At 50.3% G+C, this 25251-nt stretch overlaps 1 protein-coding gene across 8 annotated transcripts in view; it reads left to right on the top strand.

The window, feature by feature from the left end:
- The window catches only part of LOC125456535 (netrin-G1-like), a 102367-nt gene that overhangs the window by 58747 nt on the left and 18369 nt on the right, over positions 1-25251 (top strand). For all 8 annotated transcript variants that reach the window (XM_059648200.1, XM_059648196.1, XM_059648197.1 and 5 more), the window contains one exon: positions 1897-2347. In XM_059648200.1, coding sequence (XP_059504183.1) covers positions 2105-2347 — 243 coding nt within the window. In that variant the 5' untranslated portion in view covers positions 1897-2104. The remainder of the gene's footprint in view (positions 1-1896; positions 2348-25251) is intronic.

The raw sequence follows: 25251 nt of genomic DNA, 5'->3' as shown, positions 1-25251 counted from the left end.
CATCTGTGTAACCTCTTCCATCCCCCTACACATCTCCCTACCTTTGCAAACTCCTCTGCCCCCTAACCCCTCCCTGATCCAACCCACAGACCCCTCATTGTCTCTGTAATGTCCCCCAACCCTGAATCTCTCTCTATCTCTATAAAACCTGCAATTCCTGACACACCTCCCTGTCTCTGTAACTTCCTCCAGTCCCTACATGCTCCTTATCTCTTAATGATTCTGAAGACATTGAACTCTGGACCCTGCTCTGAGATCTGTCCTTCATTACTGGCAGCCATGTCTTCAGCAACTCCATCCTGAGTTTTGGGACTCCCCTCCTGAATCTCTCTATCCCTCGCTGCTCATTAGCTCCCTCCTTGGAGACAATCCTCTGGTCTATACTTCCCATGCCTTTGCCTGGCGTTCAGACCTATCCTCTGTTTACAATGTTGTGTTGCACCTCACAGCATTCAGGTGCTAATCAAATGAAAATTCTTGTCAGCATTTGAGCAGGTAATTGTGAACGTGAGTCAGAAATTGGAGGCAGTGAGTGTGTGTTGGTGAGTGTGTGTTGGTGAGTGTGCAGTGGGTTTGAGTGGGTCAGTGACATGGATCTCCTGAATGTGTGTGTGTGTGTTTGAAGTGCTTGAAGTAAAGGGGAATAGAGTAACTCGAGCGGATGAGAGAGGATTCTGAAGCTGTTTCCGCAGCAGTTTATAAAATGCTGTGGTGTTTCTCCCAGAGAATGGTTTATATTCCTCACTGCCTTTTGACTGGACATCACTCACTTCCCAAGTTGGAGTTCAATCCGGGCAAATGCGAGGTGATGCATTTTGGAAGTTCTAATTCAAGGGCAAACTATACAGTAAATGGAAAAGTCCGAGGGAAAATTGATGAACAGAGAGATCTGGGTGTTCAGGTCCATTGTTCCCTGAAGGTGACAACGCAGGTCAATAGGGTGGTCAAGAAGGCATATGGCATGCTTTCCTTCATTGGGCGGGGTATTGAGTACAAGAGTTGGCAGGTCATGTTACAGTTGTATAAGACTTTGGTGCGGCCACATTTAGAGTACTGTGTACAGTTCTGGTCGCCACATTACCAAAAGGATGTGGATGCTTTGGAGAGGGTGCAGAGGAGGTTCAGCACGATGTTGCCCGGTTTGGAGGGTGCTAGCTCTGAAGAGAGGTTGAGTAGATTAGGATTATTTACATTAGAAAGACGGAGATTGAGGGGGGACCTGATTGAGTTCTACAAAATCATCAGGGGTGTACACAGGGTGAATAGCAATAAGCTTTTTCCCAGAGTGGGGGACTCAATTACTAGGGGTCATGAGTTCAAAGTGAGAGGAGGAAAGTTTAAGGGAGATATGCGTGGAAAGTTCTTTACACAGAGGGTGGTGGGTGCCTGGAACGCGTTGCCAGCAGAGGTGGTAGACACAGACACGTTAGCGTCTTTGAAGATATATTTGGACAGGTACATGGATGGGCAGGGAGCAAATGGACACAGGCCGTTAGAAAATAGATGACAGGTTAGACAGAGGATCTTGATCGACGCAGGCTTGGAGGGCCGAAGGGCCTGTTCCTGTGCTGTAGGTTTCTTTGGTTCTTTGTTTTTAAAACATTGTATTGTAAAATAATCTGGGGGCAGATTTGCCAGTCTCTGTGTTTAGTTGAAAGGGAATGAACTGTCTATTAAAATGAAAAAAAAACTGTTTGCTTTCCAGTGTAGGCTGTTGCAGAGTACGAGCGAAGGTGACAGGAGGTATGATTTACTCTCATTTGGGATCTCACTGTGCTATTAGCTGTTGTTTTTCCTAATTGTTCACCACCAACAGGAGACAGAGACTGGGGGTGGGAGTGAGACAGTGTCGGACAGTAATCCCAAATTCACTGGTTTTCATTTCTCTCCCAACAGGATTCCGATGCTGGGGTAAGAGCTGATTCATGGAAACCAACTCTGGTCAGGATAGAGTCATCCCATTGGCTCCCAGTGCCAAGTGATCAGCCAACCACAACATCCATCTGATGTATCAATCAGCTGGAAGAAATCTCTGGAATTCCTGAGCCCCTGAGGGTGTGCTCACACTGAGGGCTCCATCTCGCATCACGGTCTAGTCAGAACGATGCCCCTGTTCAGTCTGTTGACACTCCAGGCCCTGTCGCTGAGCCTGGGTCTCGCTGGCCAACACTTCCCATCCTGGGGTCACTATGATCTGTGTAAAACCCAGGTTCACAGGGATCAGGGACTGAGCTGGGATTACATGGCATGTCAGCCTGAAGCTGCCCAACTCACCAGGTTTCTGAAGATCAGCTTGGACCCCCCCAACAGTACATGTGGGGAGAGCCCCGAGATGTACTGCACACTGGTAAGTTGACAGCTTCTTGACCCAGTGTGTGTTGTGTGTGTCTCTGTGTTAATGGAGCCTCAGGGAATGGTTTTTATCGAAGGCATCTCTCTCCTCAATCCCACTCCACAATCAGAAACCAGGGCACTGAGGCTAAAACTGAGGGCATTGTGGGGAAACGGTTTCGGTCACTGGTTTTGGACGTCACCCAAATGCACCCCCACCCACAAATCTCCCCAGGCGCACATCCCCATACCCCCACTCACACCACATCCTCATTCACATGCTCTCTCTCTCACACAAACACACACACACACACACACACACACACACACACACACACACACACACACACTCTCTCTCTCTCATGCTCACACACACACGCTCACACACACATGCTCACACACTCTCTCACTCTCACACACACACGCTCACACACACACACACTCTCACACACACACACACACACACACACACACACACACACACACACACACACACACACACACACTCTCTCTCACACACACATACTCTCTCTCTCTCACACACACAGACTCTCACACACACACGGTCACACACACTCTCCCACACACACATACTCTCTCTCTCTCTCACACACACACACACACACACACACACACACACACACACACACACACACACACACACACACACACACACACATCATTACCCATGCCTGTCTTGAATGGGGCAACAGCTGAAAGGGCCGAATGGCCTCTTCCTATTTTTGCTGTTCCTTATTTTCCTATTTAATCTGCACCGAGTGAGGTCGGCTAAAGGATAAACATCGACTGTCTCGGTCATATTAGAGTTTATTGGCCATTTAGTGGATGATTGTCCTGCCTGGGTTTCTCAGCATTTATCTGGCAGTTTGTGGGCTTTAATAAGGGCCTGGGTTTTTTTTTGACATATTCTCTCATTCTCTCTCTCTCTCTCTCCCAAACTGCTCCATCTCAGAAACATCTGTTGTCGCAGTTGGTATTCAGTGTGAGTGGGAATGTTAGCAGGAAAGGCTTCGAGGTGAGAATGTATTCAGTCTGGGCCTGGCAATGGGCTGGAAAGAAACTCGATCTTGCTCAGAGCTGGTGATCAAAGCCTGTCCCAGTTCTCTGTCCATTCACTCAGTTGCAATCCATTCCAGGCTTTTCTCTTGAATCCCATAAGTTGTAGTACTCTTCACAAGTCTCTCTCATGCAACTTTTATCAAAATCCTCCAAAGCGTCCAAATATCCCACATCCAGTGGCTCTGCTTAATCTGTTCAGCTTCTAACATCCTCAAAAATTCCCACCAGATTTGTACAATCTAATTTCCCTTTCCTAACCTCATGCTGGCTCAACCTAATCCCTTTATTAATTCCCAAGTGTCCTGTACCTGAGATAATAAAATGTGAGGTTGGATGAACACAGCAGGCCAAGCAGCATCTCAGGAGCACAAAAACTGACGTTTCGGGCCTAGACCCTTCATCAGAGAGGGGGATGGGGTGAGGGTTCTGGAATAAATAGGGAGAGAGGGGGAGGCGGACCGAAGATGGAGAGAAAAGAAGATAGGTGGAGAGAGTATAGGTGGGGAGGTAGGGAGGGGATAGGTCAGTCCAGGGAAGATGGACAGGTCAAGGAAGTGGGATGAGGTTAATAGGTAGATGGGGGTGCGGCTTGAGATGGGAGGAAGGGATGGGTCAGAGGAAGAACAGGTTAGGGAGGCAGAGACAGGTTGGACTGGTTATGGAATGCAGTGGGTGGTGGGGAAGAGCTGGGCTGGTTGTGTGCTGCAGTGGGGGGAGGGGACGAACTGGGCTGGTTTTGGGATCCGGTGGGGGAAGGGGAGATTTTGAAGCTGGTGAAGTCCACATTGATACCACTGGGCTGCAGGGTTCCCAAGCGGAATATGAGTTGCGGTTCCGAGGCTTGGGGACCGCTTTGCAGAACACCTCCGCTCGGTTCGCAATAAACAACTGTACCTCCCAGTCGCAAACCATTTCCACTCCCCCTCCCATTCTTTAGATGACGTGGCCATCATGGGCCTCCTGCAGTGCCACAATGATGCCACCCGAAGGTTGCAGGAACAGCAACTCATATTCTGCTTGGGAACCCTGCAGCCCAATGGTATCAAAGTGGATTTCACCAGCTTCAAAATCTCCCCTTCCCCCACCGGATCCCAAAACCAGCCCAGATCTTCTCCTCCCCCCACTGCACCACACAACCAGCCCAGCTCTTCCCCTCCACCCACTGCATCCCAAAACCAGTCCAACCTGTCTCTGCCTCCCTAACCTGTTCTTCCTCTCACCCATCCCTTCCTCCCACCCCAAGCCCCACCTCCATCTCCTACCTACTAACCTCATCCCACCTCCTTGACCTGTCCATCTTCCCTGGACTGACCTATCCCCTCCCTACCTCCCCACCTATACTCTCCTCTCCACCTATCTTCTTTACTCTCCATCTTCGGCCCACCTCCCCCTCTCTCCCTATTTATTCCAGAGCCCTCATCCCATCCCCCTCTCTGGTGAAGGGTCTAGGCCCGAAACGTCAGCTTTTGTGTTCCTAAGATGCTGCTTGGCCTGCTGTGTTCATCCAGCCTCACAATTTGTTGTCTTGGAATTCTCCAGCATCTGCAGTTCCCATTATCACTGATACAATTTTGTCCTGTACCTGAGCCTGGATAATAGATTTAAGCATCCTCTCGCTGCTGATGTGAGGCTAACAGGTTGGTCACTTCCCCCATTTGTCTCTCTGTCCTAATTTAAATAATACACTGATAATTCCCAGCTGAAGCACCCGGTCAGCAATGGACCCAGTTTAACCAAAGAGATTGTGGGAGACACTGATTTATTCTCTCAAAGCTTCACAAAAACAGCAAATCCTCAATCAGATTAATTCTGAAAATGAGTGTCTGAGTCAAAATGCGATGGGATAAATGTAATCCACTTCACATTTTCAGTGGGGTTTATTGAAGCAGTGAATTGGATGAAATGTGGATGTAAATGAGCTGTCAGGAATGGTAACATATTGGTGACGTTATTAGATTGAGAATGCTGAGAGCCAGCTTAATAATCCTGAGATCAAATCCCACTCAGCAGCTGGCAATTTCCATTCAGTTCCTGAAGGAATGGGAATAAACAGCCGGTGGCGAAGGGTCACTGCGGCTCAGTGAGTAAGGGGACAGCCTGGCCCTGGGACTTACTGCATGTTAGTGAGAGGCCAGGCAGAACTGTCTGTGAAGTGGAGCTGTCAAAGGCAGTGCTGGGAGATTCAGTAGCTGGGGGTAGGGGTGGAGAGGGCAGGGGGGTGGGGTGGTGGTTTGCACAATACCGTGGAGCTGCTCCTGGGGGGCACAGGGAGTGGTCTTGGTGAGAGGCAGAATGGGAATTGTTCCCTTTACATTCTCCAGGTGGAAAGACTTGTGTCCAACATCATCAGTCTCAGAGAGGGAAGTGGAATGTTCTAAAGAAGGGACACCGAACACGAAATGTTAACTCTGTTTTTCCCTTCACAGATGCTGCCAGACCTGCTGAGCTTTTCCAGAAACTTTGTTTTTGTTTGTGAACGGGAACATTTTGCTGACTCCATGTAAACTCCAAGCTGATTAATTTCTGGCAGTAACACAAAGGATTTAAACCCTGTTCCACTTCACTGTGACTGATTGATGGGACTGAGAATTTCTCCTGGGATTGAATAAAACTCACCGAGAGGGAAGAAAACCATCTGCAACAAGCAGGAAACTCTGAGTAGGTTGGGCATTCCACTGCCTGAGAGAGATGGGCACTGAATACAGTGTGACCCAGAGAGAGAGAGATGGGCACTGAGTACAGTGTGACCCAGAGAGAGAGGTGGGGTACTGTGTACAGTGTGACCCAGAGAGAGAGATGGGCACTGAGTACAGTGTGACCCAGAGAGAGAGATGGGCACTGAATACAGTGTGACCCAGAGAGGGATGGGGTACTGAGTACAGTGTGACCCAGAGAGAGAGAGATGGGCACTGAGTACAGTGTGACCCAGAGAGGGAGATGGGCACTGAGTACAGTGTGATCCAGAGAGAGAGATGGGGTACTGAATACAGTGTGACCCAGAGAGAGAGAGATGGGCACTGAGTACAGTGTGACCCAGAGAGAGAGGTGGGGTACTGTGTACAGTGTGACCCAGAGAGAGAGAGATGGGCACTGAGTACAGTGTGACCCAGAGAGAGAGGTGGGGTACTGTGTACAGTGTGACCCAGAGAGAGAGATGGGCACTGAGTACAGTGTGACCCAGAAAGAGAGAGATGGGCACTGAGCACAGTGTGACCCAGAGAGAGAGATGGGCACTGAGTACAGTGTGACCCAGAGAGAGAGAGATGGGCACTGAGTACAGTGTGACCCAGAGAGGGAGATGGGGTACTGAATACAGTGTGACCCAGAGAGAGAGAGATGGGCACTGAGTACAGTGTGACCCAGAGAGAGATGGGCACTGAGTACAGTGTGACCCAGAGACAGAGATGGGGTACTGGGTACAGTGCGGCCCAGAGAGAGAGAGATGGGCACTGAGTACAGTGTGACCCAGAGAGAGAGGTGGGGTACTGTGTACAGTGTGACCCAGAGAGAGAGAGAGATGGGCACTGAGTACAGTGTGACCCAGAGAGAGAGGTGGGGTACTGTGTACAGTGTGACCCAGAGAGAGAGATGGGCACTGAGTACAGTGTGACCCAGAAAGAAAGAGATGGGCACTGAGCACAGTGTGACCCAGAGAGAGAGATGGGCACTGAGTACAGTGTGACCCAGAGAGAGAGAGATGGGCACTGAGTACAGTGTGACCCAGAGAGAGGTGGGGTACTGTGTACAGTGTGACCCAGAGACAGAGATGGGGTACTGGGTACAGTGTGACCCAGAGTGATATGGACACTGGGTCCAGTGTGGCTGACAGAGAGAGATGGGGTACTGGGTACAGTGTGACACAGAGAGTTTTGAGCATGCCTCTGCAGGAGTTCCTCAGGGTAGTGTCCGAGGCCCATTCACCTTCAGCTGCTTCATCAATGACCTTCCCTGCGATAGGGTCCGAATCACAGCCTTAGTCAAAAAACTTCAAAAATCTGGAGAATTAAACAAGAGAGACTTCCAAAAAATGAAACCAGATGGATCCAACACACCACGCTTCTACGGACTACCAAAAATTCACAAACCAGGAGCCCCCCTCAGATCCATAGTCTCGCTCCCTGGAACACCAACCTACAGATTAGCCAAGGAACTACACCAAAGACTAAAACACCCAGTAGAAGACTCCCACCACTCCATTCGCTCCACCCAAGAATTCCTGAACACCATCAAAGACACCAAGATAGAAGAGGATGAAATAATGGTCTCCTTTGACGTAACAGCCCTGTTCACATCCATCAACATCAACCTGGCCAAAGAAACACTGACTACACTATTAGAAGAACCGAAGACACATACACCAGACCCCACCAACCTCATCAGCAAGGACAACATCATCAAGCTGGTGGACCTATGCCTCACCACCCACTTCACTTTCAATAACAAAACCTACAGACAAACCAACGGTACACCCATGGGATCTCCGATATCAGGGTTCTTAGCAGAGGCAGTAATGCAGAGACTCGAACAAACAGCTCTGCCAATCATCCAACCCAAACTTTGGGTCCGCTATGTGGATGACACCTTTGTCATCACTAAACAAAACAAATTAGAGGAAACCTTCAAGACCATCAATAATACCCTTTACTGGCATAACATTCACAAAAGAGGAGGAAAACAACAAGAAACTGCCATTCCTAGATGTCACAGTAGAGCGAACAGCCAATGGGGAACTTCAAACCAGCGTCTACAGGAAAACAACACATACGGACCAAATACTGAACTACAGGAGCAACCATCCCAACACCCACAAACGAAGCTGCATTAGAACATTATTCCAACGAGCCACCACACACTGCAGCACAGAAGAACTACGCAGAGCAGAAGAAAATCACCTAAACAGCATATTCAAAAAGAACGGGTACCCAATGAACACAGTCCGCCGATTCCTCAGCAACAAATCCAAACAAACAGTCAAAACGGGCCCAGAAACCATAACCACTCTCCCCTACATCAAAGACATTTCCGAAATGACTGCCAGACTACTCGGACCTCTTGGCATCAGGGTAGCCCACAAACCCACCAACACACTAAAACAGCAGCTAATGAACTTAAAAGACCCTATACAGACAACAAATAAAACAAACGTCATCTACAAAATACCTTGCAAGAACTGTGACAAACACTACATTGGACAAACAGGCAGAAAGCTAGCCACCAGGATACATGAACATCAACTAGCCACAAAACGACATGACCCACTGTCACTCGTATCCTTACATACAGATGTGGAAGGACACCACTTTGATTGGGACAACACACCCATCCTAGGACAAGCCAAACAGAGACACGCACACGAATTCCTAGAAGCATGGCATTCCAACCGGAACTCCATCAACAAACACATTGATTTGGAGCCAATCTACCATCTCCTGAGAAAAAGAACAGGAAATAACATCACCAACGCAGGAAATGACATCACCAACCCAAGGAAACCTAACCAGATAAATAGAAAGCGGGACATAACACCAGCGCTTCGTCGGAGGCTCACTGATGATGTTACCTAGAATGGTGACGAAACGTCTGAAAACGAACCTTCCAGCTCAGCGAGCAAACTCACATCCAGGACCTTCCCTCCATCATAAGGTCTGAAGTGTGGATATTTAACAACGATTACAGAATTTGTGCCTTGCAGATACTGAGGCAGTCCAAATTCAAATGCAAGAAGATCTGGACACTATCCAGGCTTGGGCAAATACGTAGGAAGTAACATTCGTGCCACACGAATGCCAGGCAGTGACCATCACCAATATCCATCACCTCTTGTTATTCCATGGCATTACCATCACTGACTCCTCCACTATCAGAAACTCAACTGGTCTGTGCCTGTCATAATGTCTACAGCAGCAGGTCTGAGGCTAGGAATCCTGCTTCAAGTAACTCACCTCCTGACCCCTCAAAGCCTGTCCACCATCTACAGGACACAAGTCAGGAGTGTGATGGAATACTCCCCACTTGCCTGGATGGGTGAAGCCCCAACAACACTCAAGAAGCCCGACACCGTCCAGGATAGAGCAGCTATTTCATTGGCACCACATCCACAAACATCCCACTCCCTCCACCACTGACGCGCAGTAGCAGCAGTGTGTACTATCTACAAGATGCACTGCAGAAATTCACCAAAGATCCTCAGACAGCACCTTCCAAAGTGACAACGACTGCAGCAGATACACGGGAACCCCACCCCCTGCAAGTTCCCCTCCAAGCTACTCACCATCCTGACTTGGAAATATATTGCTGTTCCTTCATTGTCACCGTCTCAAAATCCTGCAATTCCCTCCCTAACAGCATTGTGGGTCAACCGACAGCATCTAGACTGCAGCAGTTCTAGAAGGCAGCTCACCCCCACCTACTCAAGGGCAACTAGGGATGGGCAGTAAATGCTGGCCAACCAGACACCCACATCCCATTACCCGTGAATCAGTAAAATGATTTCTGAACCAATCATGTATTTGACGAGATGTTCAGTGTATTTGACGAGATGGTCAGGGTATTTGAAGAGATGGTCAGTGTATTTGAGGAGATGGTCAGGGTATTTGAGGAGATGGTCAGTGTATTTGAGGAGATGGTCAGTGTATTTGAGGAGATGGTCAGTGTATTTGAAGAGATGGTCTGGGTATTTGAGGAGATGGTCAGTGTATTTGAGGAGATGGTCTGGGTATTTGAGGAGATGGTCAGTGTATTTAAGGAGATGGTCAGGGTATTTGACGAGATGGTCAGTGTATTTGAGATGGTCAGGGTATTTATGGAGTTGTTCAGTGTATTTGATAAGCAGTTTGGTGTATCTAAGCGTGTTTTCACTGATGATTTACACAGTGTCAGGATGATCTCACTCATTTTGTCGGTGAGTTTGAAAGAGAATGTGGTTAACCAGGAATCCTTGTCTCAGCGAATTTACTACATGTGTTGTGAGGCTGACTGGAACTGTTGACTTAAAGAGAGAATCATCACGAGTTCTGTGGAAACACACTCTCGAACTAGCTCCGCTAAAAGGCTGACAACCAATTATTTCTGAATCCCAGCACCAATTATGAAAATCCAATTGAGTCGTGACAGCTGGTGAATGTGCGAGTTTCTGGGTCTCATCTTTCAAACAAAGACTTGCATTTCCAAATCAGCATTCAGTATCTCATGACATCCCAGAGCTCTTTACAACCAATGAAGTAATTTTCCCCCAAAGGCTACGTATGTGTGGATCGAAGACCCCAGGAAATTTGAATGAAGATGATTGTTCATACTGAGAAGATAATGACCCCATTCTTTTGTGATTGTTCATGTCAGGATCCATTCATCTGCCTCCTGTTCCAACAGCCACGCAACACAGGAGGAGGCCATTCATTCCGTTGTGTCCCTGCTGGCCCTTTCAAAGTCTCTCCAATTATCCTTGGTTCCCATTCCCCAATTCCAAAGGGCATAGTTTGGCAAGATGGGATGAATGGCCTTCTCTGATTCTAGATACCCCCAGGTTTTCCCGATTGGAAGGGAGTTTATTTGTGGTTGGGATTGCAATCTGAACATTCACTCTGGAATCTCAGAGTCCATTCTCTTGCAACTGTCCCTCATCCCTGAACAATTGGCTGTCCAAAAGAAGATGGAGGGTGGTAGTAAGTGAAAAGTATTCAGCCTGGAGCTCGGTGACCAGTGGTGTCCCGCAGGGATCTGTTCTGGGACCTCTGCTCTTTGTGATCTTTATAAATGACTTGGATGAGGAAGTGGAAGTGTGCGAGAATAAGTTTGCCGATGATAGAAAGGTTGGTGGAGTTGAAACGGTGTGGAGGGCTGTTGTAGGTTGCAACAGGACATAGACAGGATGTAGAGCTGGGGAAAGAAGAGGCAGATGGGATTCAACCCAGAAAAGTGTGAAGTGATTCATTTTGGAAGGTCAAATTTGAATGCAGAATACAGGGTTAATGGCAGGATTCTCAGCAGTGTGGAAGAACTAAGGGATCTTGAGGTCCATGTCCATAGATCCCTCAAAGTGACGACCCAAGTTGATGGGGTTGTAAAGAAGGTGTATGGTGTGTTAGCTTTCAATAGCAGGGGAATTGAGTTTAAGAGCCATGAGGTTATACTACAGCTCTATAAAACGCCGATTAGACCACACTTGTAATATTGTGTTCAGTTTGGTCAGCTCACTATAGGAAAGGTGTAGAAGCTTCAGAGAGGGTGCTGAGGAGATTTACCAGGATGCTGCCTGGACTAGAGGGCAGGTCTTATGAGGGAAGGTTGAGGCAGCTCGGGCTTTTCTAATTGGAGCAAAGAAAGATGAGAGGTGACTCGATAGAGGTTTACAACATGATGAGAGGCACAGATAGAGTGGACAGTCAGAGACATTTTCCAAGGACAGAAAAGACTATTACAAGGGGCATAATTTTAAGGTGATTGGAAGAAGGTATGGGGAAGTGTCAGAGGTAGGGTCTATAGTGGGAGTGTGAAATGCGCTGCCAGCATAGTAGTAGAGTTAGACACTTTAGGGACTTTCAAGTAACTCTTGGATAGGCACATGGATGATAGTACAATGTTGGGTATGCAGGGTAGTTTGATTTGAGAGTAGGATAATAGGTCAGAGCAATATCTTGAGTCAAAGGGCCTGGACTGTACTGTACTATTCTATGTTCTCATCTTTACACTGCACAGGAACATCGAGGGCTGAGGACAGGGTCTAGGGGTTGGGGTGAGAAAGAGGGTTGAGGGGGTTGGGTGGGGCGGGCGGTTAAAGCTGAGGCCGTGAACATTCTCCCTCATTAATCCGGGCCACTATCTCCCTCCCTACTGAGTGCCTCAACCTGGCCAGCTGTCTGGGCATTCACCCTGACCAGGCTCAGTGCCCTCGGAGCAGGGTTCCTCATTGAATGATTCCCAGAGGGAATGCCCGGATCAATTATAAGCAGAGAGACAAGTAGATTGAAGAATAATTTAATCTTGTCGTAGCAAAGACTGACTGACCTCTGACCATCTCGTCAGCCAGTAGATTTTTATTTTGAAGCTTTTGATCGATGAGATTCTCATTTCCATCACCTGTCAGTCTCAGTTTGAGCCTGCGCTGTTTTACCCAAACAGACATTTAATATCAAACACAGAGAGAGACAGACAGTAAGGCCCAGGGTTCAAGACCCACATCAGCAAATAAATCCATTTGAAAAACGCAGAGCAACACAGACTCAGCGCTGTGCCGCACTGTCAGAGGGTCAGTACTGAGGGAGTGCCTCACTATCAGAGGGTCAGTACTGAGGGAGTGCCGCACTGTCGGAGGGTCAGTACTGAGGGAGTGCCGCACTGTCGGAGGGTCAGTACTGAGGAAGTGCCGCACTGTCGGAGTGTTAGTACTGAGGGAGCAGTGCACTGTCAGAGGGTCAGTACGGAAGGAATGTCGCACTGTCAGAGGGTCAGAGGCCCAGAGTCCTCGACTATCCCTTCATTCCCAGGATCATTTTAATGAACCTCCTCTGGACTCCTTCCAATACCAGCTCATCTATTCCTAGACACAGGCCCAAAACTGCTTGCAATGTTTCAAATGTGGTCTGACCAGAGCCTTATACAGCCTCAGCAATATGTCTGTGCTATTATATTCTCAGCTAACATTGCATTTGCCGTCCAACTGCCAACTAAGCCTACATTTTAATTTTAATAGAATCAGGAAGTCGGGCTCACATGGTCCTTTGTGGTTCAGATTTCTGTGGCTTTTCCCCATTCAGAAAATATTCTATGCCTCTGTTCTTCCGACCAAAGTGTATAACCTCACACCTTCCCACATTGTGTTCCATCTGCCACTTCTTTGCTCACTCTCCCAACCTGCCCGAGTCGTTCTGCAGCCTCCCCGTGTCCTCAGCTCTACCTGTCCCTCCACCTATCTTTGTGTGACCTACAAACTTAGCAACAAGCCCTCAGTTCCTCCATCCAGATCGTTAATGTGTAACGTGGATAGCTGTGGTCCCAACACTGACCCCTGCAGAGCTCCAGTGGTCACTGTCTGTCATCCCCACTCTCTGCTTTCTGCCAGTCAGCCAATCCTCTCTCCATGCCTGTACCCTGCCTCTGACACTATGTTATTTCGCAGCCTCCTGTTGGCACCTTGTCAAAGTCCTTTTGAAAATCCAAATAGATCACATCCACTGTCTCTCCTTTGTTGAACTTGTTCATTACCTCCTTCAAGGATTCGAACAGATTTGTCAGGCATGTCATTCTGTTAACAAGGATGTGCTGACCGAGCTGACGCACTTTCACTACCCTGAGTCTGTATGAGCTGGGGACACTCAGGAGACCAGACTGGGGAGAAAGCCCTTTATGGACAGTTTTCATTTCAGGGAGGTCCCTCTTGGGGAAGGAGGGTTTAAAAGTGAATACTGACTGTTCAGTGAAAGCTGATTGTGATTGAGGGGGACTGATTTACACAGGACTCTGTCAATAGTGTAGGGCAACCAGGCTGCGTGGTGAAAGATTTCCTGTAAATTCTCATTCTATCACCATCCTGCTTTCTGATCTCTGAAACCTCCCCCTGGTCTTCTCATTACTGAAATGTTTAGACACAAACACCAGGTGCAGAGTGCTGGCTTTCATTAACTTGAACAAACATTCATTTCTGCCAGCTCACATCCTTTGTAATTAAATTCCAACGCTGCTAATCCCATCGAGCTCCCTGGCAAGATGTTGACTTAAACCTGTCATTTCGTTATTAACTCAATACTGAGGCTGTGGGTGTCACTGGCAGGACTGGGGTTTATTCCCCACTCTTTGTGACCCAGACACGATGCTGCTGAGCCTTTAGGGAGTTGGGAATGTGTGGTAATGCCAAAGTCTTACCAGAACATTGGGCAGCTGTCTGTGTGGACAGAGATGGCTGATGGTGATTTAACCTGAGGGTCATCGTGTCGGAGCTGAGGGGAGAGGTTGAGAAGTAAAGTCCTTCATTGTAACCTCAGTCAGTGATAGGGATTGAATCCACACTGTCGGCATCACTCTGTTTCAAAAACCAGCCGTCCAGCCACCTGAGCGAACCCGACCCCCCAGATACGAAACTGGAACAGCTTGAACTGGGGAATGCAGAAAAGAGAGGAGCTATCATAAAGAGAAGATGTCAGCTGGTGCAGGACAAAGGGCAATCAGGTGTGAAAGGATCGAGCCGGGGAAGATGGAACCAGAAACTGAACAGGAGGAACTGCAACTGTGCGATGGACCATCTTTCCACGGAGAAGTTTCAGAAACACAACAGGATCATTCCAACAAAAGCAAGGCTGGAGGAGTGTAAAGCTGACCTCCCGGGATAGTGAGAGAGGGAGAGTGAGAGGCTGTGATGAAGAAAAAACGGAGAGAGTAGGATGTACATCAGGTCAATTCTTCAAACCAAAACCTTGATAAATCTAACAGGGTGTGAGGTGAATTGAAGGGGAAAATAACGCTGGGAGGTAGAGAGAGAATATGAGAATTGAATAGCCGTTAACATAAAAAAGCCCACGATCAGCCAGTAATTTGTAGATAGCCCACAGGTGGGTGCACTGTCCAAGTGCCCAGGTCCCAGAAAGTAGCAGCACAGGGAATTAAGGTTATAACGAGGCACGTGGACTGCTCTCCTTCATCAACAGAGATGTGGAGCACACAGGCAGGGATATAATGATGGAACTGTAGGTGACACTGGTGAGGCCTGAATTGGAGTATTGTGTGCAGTCCTGCTCAGCACATTCCAGGAAGGATGTAATTGCTCTGGAGAGAGAGCAGAGAAGAGCAGAGATTTACCAGAATGTTACTCGGGCTGGAGAATTGCAGCTAAGAGGGGAGTTTGGAGGGGTTGGGTTTGTTTTCCTTGGAACAGAGAAGGCTGAAGGGTGACTTGATTAAGGTGTACAGAATTGTGAGGACTCGAGATAGAACAGACAAGGGAACCCTTTTCCCTTGGCAGCGAGTTCAAAAGCTGGTTGGGGGGTGGGGTCTTAGTTTCAAGCTAAATGGCAGGGAATTAGAGAGAATGAGGAAAAGCATTTTTGTGCAGAGAGTGGTTGGTGTCTAGAATTCGCTGCCTGAGTTGGTGATGAGGGCAGCGAGGTTAAACTATTTGAAATGATCCCTGGAGCTGCACCTGAAATGCTGTAAGCTGCCGGGCTTTGGACCGTGTGCAGGAAGATGGGATTGGAAAGGACATCTAGGTGTCTCTGGGTAAACATGGCCAAGGTGGGCCAAATGGCCCCATTCTGTGTGTGTCATTTCTGTGTGTCGATTTGGAACAAGGAAGGTGATATATGTTTCGAGGCACAGGGCAGATCTGGAATATTTCATGCGCAGTTTTTGCAAACTCATTCTCTGATGACATTAATGACTCGAAGCTCCTCGTTAAAATTAATTTCTCAATTACTTCTAATTTTGCAACATCCATTACGTCTTCCACAAGGCAGGTACAGTGTATTGGTTTGATATCTCTCCTTCTTCCTCTTACTCAAGGGAATTGCCCCCATTTCTCTCTTGAAGGGACAATCTTTAATGCCTCTTTCTATATCCTGATAAAATTTCCTGTTCGCTGACATATTTTCTCAGCTGTTTTACTCAACTTTACATTTTTGATTTTCTTTAATGTTTCGGTCACTCTGAGCTGGTTTGGAAAACTCTCTCAATCGTTATTAGCATTTGCCCCAACATTGTACTCCCCTCCGTTTTATATAATACACTGTTTCACGCTGTTAGGTATCCACAGATTGATCTATTTCCCCGAGCTATTGTGTTAGTACACTGTATGTTTGAGCTGATCATTTCACATAATTAGTTTAAAATTTATTTGCGACAGTATCTGTTTGTATCTTTATCAAATCAGCCTTTGACAGCTGGCCCTCCAAACCCAACATTCTTATTTGGAATTGAAAGATGTCATAACAAACATCAACACAATACGGCTCCAATCAATTATTCCCAGGCAGTGGTTTTCTCGCAGATTATAACGTAAGCTCCGTGGGTGCAGAAAACAAAACCTAAAACATTTTCTCCCAAATAGGAGAACGACAATGAATAGACAGTGCATTACCACAGAAACTGTCACGAGGCATTGAACAGCATCATCTTCCCCGTATAGCGCGGCGCTCCGTCAGCACTCACCCTCTGACAGTGTAGCACTCCCTTAGCACTGACCCTCTGACAGTGCGGCACTCCCTCAGTACTGACCCTCCGACAGTGCGGCACTCCCTCAGTACTGACCCTCTGACAGTGTGGCACTCCCTCAATACTGACCCTCTAAAAGTGCGGCACTCCCTCAGTACTGACCCTCTGACAGTGCGGCACTCCCTTAGTACTGACCCTCCGACAGTGCGGCACTCCCTCAGTACTGACCCTCCGACAGTGCAGCACTCCCTCAGTACTGACCCTCTGACAGTGTGGCACTCCCTCAGTACTGACCCTCCGACAGTGCAGCACTCCCTCAGTACTGACCCTCTGACAGTGTGGCACTCCCTCAGTACTGACCCTCCGACAGTGCAGCACTCCCTCAGTACTGACCCTCTGACAGTGTGGCACTTCCTCAGTACTGACCCTCCGACAGTGCGGCACTCCCTCAGTACTGACCCTCTGACAGTGTGACACTCCCTCAGTACTGACCCTCCGACAGTGCGGCACCCCCTCAGTTCTGACCCTCTGACAGTGCCCACTCCCTCAGGACTGACCCTCTGACAGTGCAGCACTCCCTCAGTACTGACCCTCTGACAGTGCCCACTCCCTCAGCACTGAACCTCTGACAGTGCGGCACTCCCTCAGTAATGACCCTGCCTTGGGGCAATCAATCCTGAGGTGCTGCTGTCGGTGTGCAGTGTGACACTGACGGTGAGGTGCTGCTGTCGGTGTGCAGTGTGACACTGACAGTGAGGTGCTGCTGTCGGTGTGCAGTGTGACACTGACGGTGAGGTGCTGCTGTCGGTGTGCAGTGTGACACTGACGGTGAGGCGCTGCTGTCGGTGTGCAGTGTGACACTGACGGTGAGGCGCTGCTGTCGGTGTGCAGTGTGACACTGACGGTGAGGCGCTGCTGTCGGTGTGCAGTGTGACACTGACGGTGAGGTGCTGCTGTCGGTGTGCAGTGTGACACTGACGGTGAGGCGCTGCTGTCGGTGTGCAGTGTGACACTGACGGTGAGGTGCTGCTGTCGGTGTGCAGTGTGACACTAACAGTGAGGTGCTGCTGTCGGTGTGCAGTGTGACACTGACAGTGAGGTGCTGCTGTCGGTGTGCAGTGTGACACTGACAGTGAGGTGCTTCTGTCGGTGTGCAGTGTGACACTAACAGTGAGGTGCTGCTGTCGGTGTGCAGTGTGACACTGACAGTGAGGTGCTGCTGTCGGTGTGCAGTGTGACACTGACGGTGAGGTGCTGCTGTCGGTGTGCAGTGTGACACTGACAGTGAGGTGCTGCTGTCGGTGTGCAGTGTGACACTGACGGTGAGGTGCTGCTGTCGGTGTGCAGTGTGACACTGACGGTGAGGTGCTTCTGTCGGTGTGCAGTGTGACACTGACGGTGAGGTGCTGCTGTCGGTGTGCAGTGTGACACTGACAGTGAGGTGCTGCTGTCGGTGTGCAGTGTGACACTGACAGTGAGGTGCTTCTGTCGGTGTGCAGTGTGACACTAACAGTGAGGTGCTGCTGTCGGTGTGCAGTGTGACACTGACGGTGAGGTGCTTCTGTCGGTGTGCAGTGTGACACTGACAGTGAGGTGCTTCTGTCGGTGTGCAGTGTGACACTGACAGTGAGGTGCTGCTGTCGGTGTGCAGTGTGACACTGACAGTGAGGTGCTGCTGTCGGTGTGCAGTGTGACACTGACAGTGAGGTTCTGCTGTCGGTGTGCAGTGTGACACTGACAGTGAGGTGCTTCTGTCGGTGTGCAGTGTGACACTGACAGTGAGGTGCTGCTGTCGGTGTGCAGTGTGACACTGACGGTGAGGTGCTGCTGTCGGTGTGCAGTGTGACACTGACGGTGAGGTGCTTCTGTCGGTGTGCAGTGTGACACTGACGGTGAGGTGCTGCTGTCGGTGTGCAGTGTGACACTGACAGTGAGGTGCTGCTGTCGGTGTGCAGTGTGACACTGACAGTGAGGTGCTTCTGTCGGTGTGCATTGTGACACTAACAGTGAGGTGCTGCTGTCGGTGTGCAGTGTGACACTAACAGTGAGGTGCTGCTGTCGGTGTGCAGTGTGACACTGACAGTGAGGTGCTGCTGTCGGTGTGCAGCGTGACACTGACGGTGAGGTGCTGCTGTCGGTGTGCAGTGTGACACTGACAGTGAGGTGCTGCTGTCGGTGTGCAGTGTGACACTAACAGTGAGGTGCTGCTGTCGGTGTGCAGTGTGACACTGACGGTGAGGTGCTGCTGTCGGTGTGCAGTGTGACAATGACAGTGAGGTGCTGCTGTCGGTGTGCAGTGTGACACTAACAGTGAGGTGCTGCTGTCGGTGTGCAGTGTGACACTGACAGTGAGGTGCTGCTGTCGGTGTGCAGTGTGACACTGACAGTGAGGTGCTGCTGTCGGTGTGCAGTGTGACACTGACGGTGAGGTGCTGCTGTCGGTGTGCAGTGTGACACTGACGGTGAGGTGCTGCTGTCGGTGTGCAGTGTGACACTGACGGTGAGCTGCTGCTGTCGGTGTGCAGTGTGACACTGACGGTGAGGTGCTGCTGTCGGTGTGCAGTGTGACACTGACGGTGAGGTGCTGCTGTCGGTGTGCAGTGTGACACTGACGGTGAGGTGCTGCTGTCGGTGTGCAGTGTGACACTGACGGTGAGGTGCTGCTGTCGGTGTGCAGTGTGACACTGACGGTGAGGTGCTGCTGTCGGTGTGCAGTGTGACACTGACGGTGAGGTGCTGCTGTCGGTGTGCAGTGTGACACTGACGGTGAGGTGCTGCTGTCGGTGTGCAGTGTGACACTGCCGGTGAGGTGCTGCTGTCGGTGTGCAGTGTGACACTGACGGTGAGGTGCTGCTGTCGGTGTGCAGTGTGACACTGACGGTGAGGTGCTGCTGTCGGTGTGCAGTGTGACACTGACGGTGAGGTGCTGCTGTCGGTGTGCAGTGTGACACTGACAGTGAGGTGCTGCTGTCGGTGTGCAGTGTGACACTGATAGTGAGGTGCTGCTGTCGGTGTGCAGTGTGACACTGACAGTGAGGTGCTGTTGTCGGTGTGCAGTGTGACACTGACAGTGAGGTGCTGCTGTCGGTGTGCAGTGTGACACTGACAGTTAGGTGCTGCTGTCGGTGTGCAGTGTGACACTGACGGTGAGGTGCTGCTGTCGGTGTGCAGTGTGACACTGACAGTGAGGTGCTGCTGTCGGTGTGCAGTGTGACACTGACGGTGAGGTGCTGCTGTCGGTGTGCAGTGTGACACTGACGGTGAGGTGCTGATGTCGGTGTGCAGTGTGACACTGACGGTGAGGTGCTGCTGTCGGTGTGCAGTGTGACACTGACGGTGAGGTGCTGCTGTCGGTGTGCAGTGTGACACTGACGGTGAGGTGCTGCTGTCGGTGTGCAGTGTGACACTGACGGTGAGGTGCTGCTGTCGGTGTGCAGTGTGACACTGACAGTGAGGTGCTGCTGTCGGTGTGCAGTGTGACACTGACAGTGAGGTGCTGTTGTCGGTGTGCAGTGTGACACTGACAGTGAGGTGCTGCTGTCGGTGTGCAGTGTGACACTGACAGTGAGGTGCTGCTGTCGGTGTGCAGTGTGACACTGACGGTGAGGTGCTGCTGTCGGTGTGCAGTGTGACACTGACAGTGAGGTGCTGCTGTCGGTGTGCAGTGTGACACTAACAGTGAGGTGCTGCTGTCGGTGTGCAGTGTGACACTGACGGTGAGGTGCTGCTGTCGGTGTGCAGTGTGACACTGATAGTGAGGTGCTGCTGTCGGTGTGCAGTGTGACACTGACAGTGAGGTGCTTCTGTCGGTGTGCAGTGTGACACTGACGGTGAGGTGCTGCTGTCGGTGTGCAGTGTGACACTGACAGTGAGGTGCTACTGTCGGTGTGCAGTGTGACACTGACGGTGAGGTGCTGCTGTCGGTGTGCAGTGTGACACTGACGGTGAGGTGCTGCTGTCGGTGTGCAGTGTGACACTGACAGTGAGGTGCTTCTGTCGGTGTGCAGTGTGACACTGACAGTGAGGTGCTGCTGTCGGTGTGCAGTGTGACACTGACGGTGAGGTGCTGCTGTCGGTGTGCAGTGTGACACTGACAGTGAGGTGCTGCTGTCGGCGTGCAGTGTGACACTGACAGTGAGGTGCTGCTGTCGGTGTGCAGTGTGACACTGACAGTGAGGTGCTGCTGTCGGTGTGCAGTGTGACACTGACGATGAGGTGCTGCTGTCGGTGTGCAGTGTGACACTGACAGTGAGGTGCTGCTGTCGGTGTGCAGTGTGACACTGACGGTGAGGTGCTGCTGTCGGTGTGCAGTGTGACACTAACAGTGAGGTGCTGCTGTCGGTGTGCAGTGTGACACTGACAGTGGGGTGCTGCTGTCGGTGTGCAGTGTGACACTAACAGTGAGTTGCTGCTGTCGGTGTGCAGTGTGACACTGACAGTGAGGTGCTGCTGTCGGTGTGCAGTGTGACACTGACAGTGAGGTGCTGCTGTCGGTGTGCAGTGTGACACTGACGGTGAGGTGCTGCTGTCGGTGTGCAGTGTGACACTGACAGTGAGGTGCTGCTGTCGGTGTGCAGTGTGACACTGACGGTGAGGTGCTGCTGTCGGTGTGCAGTGTGACACTGACGGTGAGGTGCTGCTGTCGGTGTGCAGTGTGACACTAACAGTGAGGTGCTGCTGTCGGTGTGCAGTGTGACACTGACGGTGAGGTGCTGCTGTCGGTGTGCAGTGTGACACTGACGGTGAGGTGCTGCTGTCGGTGTGCAGTGTGACACTGACAGTGAGGTGCTGCTGTCGGTGTGCAGTGTGACACTGACGGTGAGGTGCTGCTGTCGGTGTGCAGTGTGACACTGACGGTGAGGTGCTTCTGTCGGTGTGCAGTGTGACACTGACGGTGAGGTGCTGCTGTCGGTGTGCAGTGTGACACTGACGGTGAGGTGCTGCTGTCGGTGTGCAGTGTGACACTGACAGTGAGGTGCTGCTGTCGGTGTGCAGTGTGACACTGATAGTGAGGTGCTGCTGTCGGTGTGCAGTGTGACACTGACAGTGAGGTGCTGCTGTCGGTGTGCAGTGTGACACTGACAGTGAGGTGCTGCTGTCGGTGTGCAGCGTGACACTGACAGTGAGGTGCTGCTGTCGGTGTGCAGTGTGACACTGACGGTGAGTTGCTGCTGTCGGTGTGCAGTTTGACACTGACGGTGAGGTGCTGCTGTCGGTGTGCAGTGTGACACTGACAGTGAGGTGCTGCTGTCGGTGTGCAGTGTGACACTGACAGTGAGGTGCTGCTGTCGGTGTGCAGTGTGACACTGACAGTGAGGTGCTGCTGTCGGTGTGCAGTGTGACACTGACGGTGAGGTGCTGCTGTCGGTGTGCAGTGTGACACTGACAGTGAGGTGCTGCTGTCGGTGTGCAGTGTGACACTGACAGTGAGGTGCTGCTGTCGGTGTGCAGTGTGACACTGACAGTGAGGTGCTGCTGTCGGTGTGCAGTGTGACACTGACAGTGAGGTGCTGCTGTCGGTGTGCAGTGTGACACTGACAGTGAGGTGCTGCTGTCGGTGTGCAGTGTGACACTGATAGTGAGGTGCTGCTGTCGGTGTGCAGTGTGACACTGACAGCCTCCGGAACATAGGGCCATTCTGGTGAAATGTTACCTTTTCTGTTCTGATTGAGACAAAGGCATCAGTTACTTGTTGCTTCTCTGCTCGGGATGGTTGTTCTTCACTCATACCGACAAAGGCCTGCATTTCTATGGCACATTTATGGTGTTAAAAGGCCAAACTGACTGGAAGGACAGCAAAAGACAGTAAAATGATTGTGACCCAACCATGGAGATGTCCATGGAGAAGACCAGTTCATATATGGAAGTTTGAGGAGCATTTTAAATGAGGACAGAGCGAGAGAAGGTGGCGACAGTCAGGGAGTGAATTCTGGTGTTTAGGACTGGCACAGCCTTCAATGGTGGAGCGATTTAAATCAGGATTATGCAAATCCCGGAATTAGAGGGAGGCAGAGATCTTGGAGCAGGTTGCAGAAATAGGGAGGGGAGTAGGGCCTGGATATGGTCACCGAGGTCGGTTGGAGACTAGGGGCGGGAAGAAGCTACACAGATAGGGAGGCGAGTAGGGTTTAGAGGATGTTACAGAGATAGGGAGGGGGTGTAGGGGCTGGAGGCAGTTACAAAGATAGGGAGGGGGTGTAGGGGCTGGAGGGGGTTACAGAGAAAGGGCGGGGGTGTAGGGACTGGAGGGAGTTACAGAGACAGGGAGGGGGTGTAGCAGCTGGAAGCAGTTACAAAGATAGGGAGGGGATGTAGTGGCTGGAGGGGGTTACAGAGAAAGGGCGGGGGTGTAGGGACTGGAGGGGGTTACAGAGACAGGGAGGGGGTGTATGGGCTTGAGGAGGTTACAGAGATAGGGAGAGGTGTTGGGGCTAGAGGAGGTTACAGGGATAGGGAGGAGATATAGTGGGTGGAGGAGGTTACAGAGACAGGGAGGGGGTGTAGGGGCTGGAGGGTGTTACAGAGATAGGGAGGGGATATAGGGGGTGGAGGGGGTTACAGAGATAGGGAGTCGGTGGAGAGGCTGGAGGAGTTTACCGAGATAGGGAGAGGGTGTAGGGGCTGCAGACTGTGTTTGCCAGGGAGCAGATGGGGTAATGGGTGAACGGGACCTGGCAAGTGTTTGTTACAAACAGCAGAGTTCGGGAGGAACTAACGTTTGTGGAGCATTGAGATGAGAGACTGAGCCGGAGAATATTGGAACGATGGAGTGTGGAGGTGGCCCGGACGCAGATTGTTCTGAGGAGGATAATAAAGCAGAAATCATTGGGGATATGTGTGAGAGTTCAGGATTGACAATCAGAGATAGCTGGGAGTGGTGGAGGGAGACAGTGACAGAGTCTCTGAGTTTTACCCCACTCTCCCAGTTAGGGGTCACAGCTTGCTCCCAGCATTGATTCCCTTCGAGATTACTGTCTGTTTGAACAGTAAAATTTTATCAAGCTGTTAGCTGTAACTGTGTGTCACGGGACTGGTTGTTTTGTACAGAGTGCAGATCAATTCAGGAGCCCTTCAGATCTGAAGTGTTGGAGAATTCATTCAGAATTGACCCGGCTTCAGGCTTCTGCCTGTAACCTTCAGTTGATTCAATTTACATGGGAATTAAAAATAACCTGTTGCAATATGCAGCTGTACCTAAAGCTTTCAGTTAATGCTGCAGCATTCACAGATTCATTTATCTCGATTATCTCTCTGTATTGCCACCCTCTCCACTTCTATCACAGAGTCATCCTGAACAGGGGAGCTCTGATCATTTCCAAAAGGAGTTTGGGCTGATACACTCTGTTGTTGATGATGGGAGGAGCAGTGTATCTCATCCTCAGGATGTCTCAGTTTGTACCTTTACAGCGCTGAATCCATCGCGATGCCTGCACACACCAGCAATACAGTTAGAAAGAGGAAAGTGTTCTGTTGAGGGAATGTGAGCAGCTCGGGGCTAAATTACAAGGCGGAACCAGGAAGGTAATAATCTCCAGATTAACAGGCTCAGGCAGTGGGCCGTGAAGGGTGTCATTCCTGCTGAGCATCTGCCCCTCTTCTACAGTTTTGTTCGAACCTGGGGGTCCTTGGGGAAGGAGCACACGGTGTCCGTCAATGCTCTTGTTGCTTTTAGAGAGCTGTGGGCACCGTGGGGGGATTCAGTGCTGTATCCTCCCCTCCAACTCCATTCTGATTCATTCCCGCCCCCCTCTCCCTACCTCACCTTTTGCTGTCAGCAATGTTATTAACTGAGTTTGCTTGTAACCAATCAGTTGGCCAGATTGGTATGTTCCTGGTGTTGGAGAAAAGAAATAATCTCCAGATTACTACCTGAGCCACGAGCAAATAGACACAGGGTCAACAAAATTAAAGAGGTAAATCTGCGTCCAGTTCTGGGCGCCCTATTATAGGAAAGATGTGGATGCTTTGGAGAGGGTTCAGAGGAGGTTTACCAGGATGCTGCCTGGACTGGAGGGCTTATCTTATGAAGAGAGGTTGACTGAGCTCGGTCTCTTTTCATTGGAGAAAAGGAGGAGGAGAGGGGACCTAATTGAGGTATACAAGATAATGAGAGGCATAGATAGAGTCGATAGCCAGAGACTATTTCCCAGGGCAGAAATGGCTAGCACGAGGGGTCATAGTTTTAAGCTGGTTGGTGGAAAGTATAGAGGGGATGCCAGAGGCAGGTTCTTTACGCAGAGAGTTGTGAGAGCATGGAATGCGTTGCCGGCAGCAGTTGTGGAAGCAAGGTCATTGGGGTCATTTAAGAGACTGCTGGACATGCATATGGTCACAGAAATTTGAGGGTGCATCCATGAGGATCAATGGTCGGCACAACATTGTGGGCTGAAGGGCCTGTTCTGTGCTGTACTGTTCTATGTTCTATGTTCTATGTTCTAAACACATGGCTCAGAGAATGATGTGGGAGAAAATGGGAGAATTCGTGGGAAAACAAAACAATTTCCTGACATCAGTTATTGGGAAAACACCAGGTTCAATTCTTACCTGTTAATGGTGCACTTCGAAAAGCAGACATTGGTTCGAACAAATCAACTTGTTTTTACAATAGGGACACCCGATGAGTGTGCTCTTCGGGAGGAGCTGGGGAAGGTAGGTGAAGGGGAGCAAGTAAATGTAATGTATAATGATTTCTAACAAGGCCAGTAC

Source organism: Stegostoma tigrinum, chromosome 8 (assembly GCF_030684315.1).
Source record: "Stegostoma tigrinum isolate sSteTig4 chromosome 8, sSteTig4.hap1, whole genome shotgun sequence".
NCBI classification, from domain to species: domain Eukaryota; kingdom Metazoa; phylum Chordata; class Chondrichthyes; order Orectolobiformes; family Stegostomatidae; genus Stegostoma; species Stegostoma tigrinum.
This window is presented reverse-complemented; position numbering and strand designations above follow the sequence as displayed.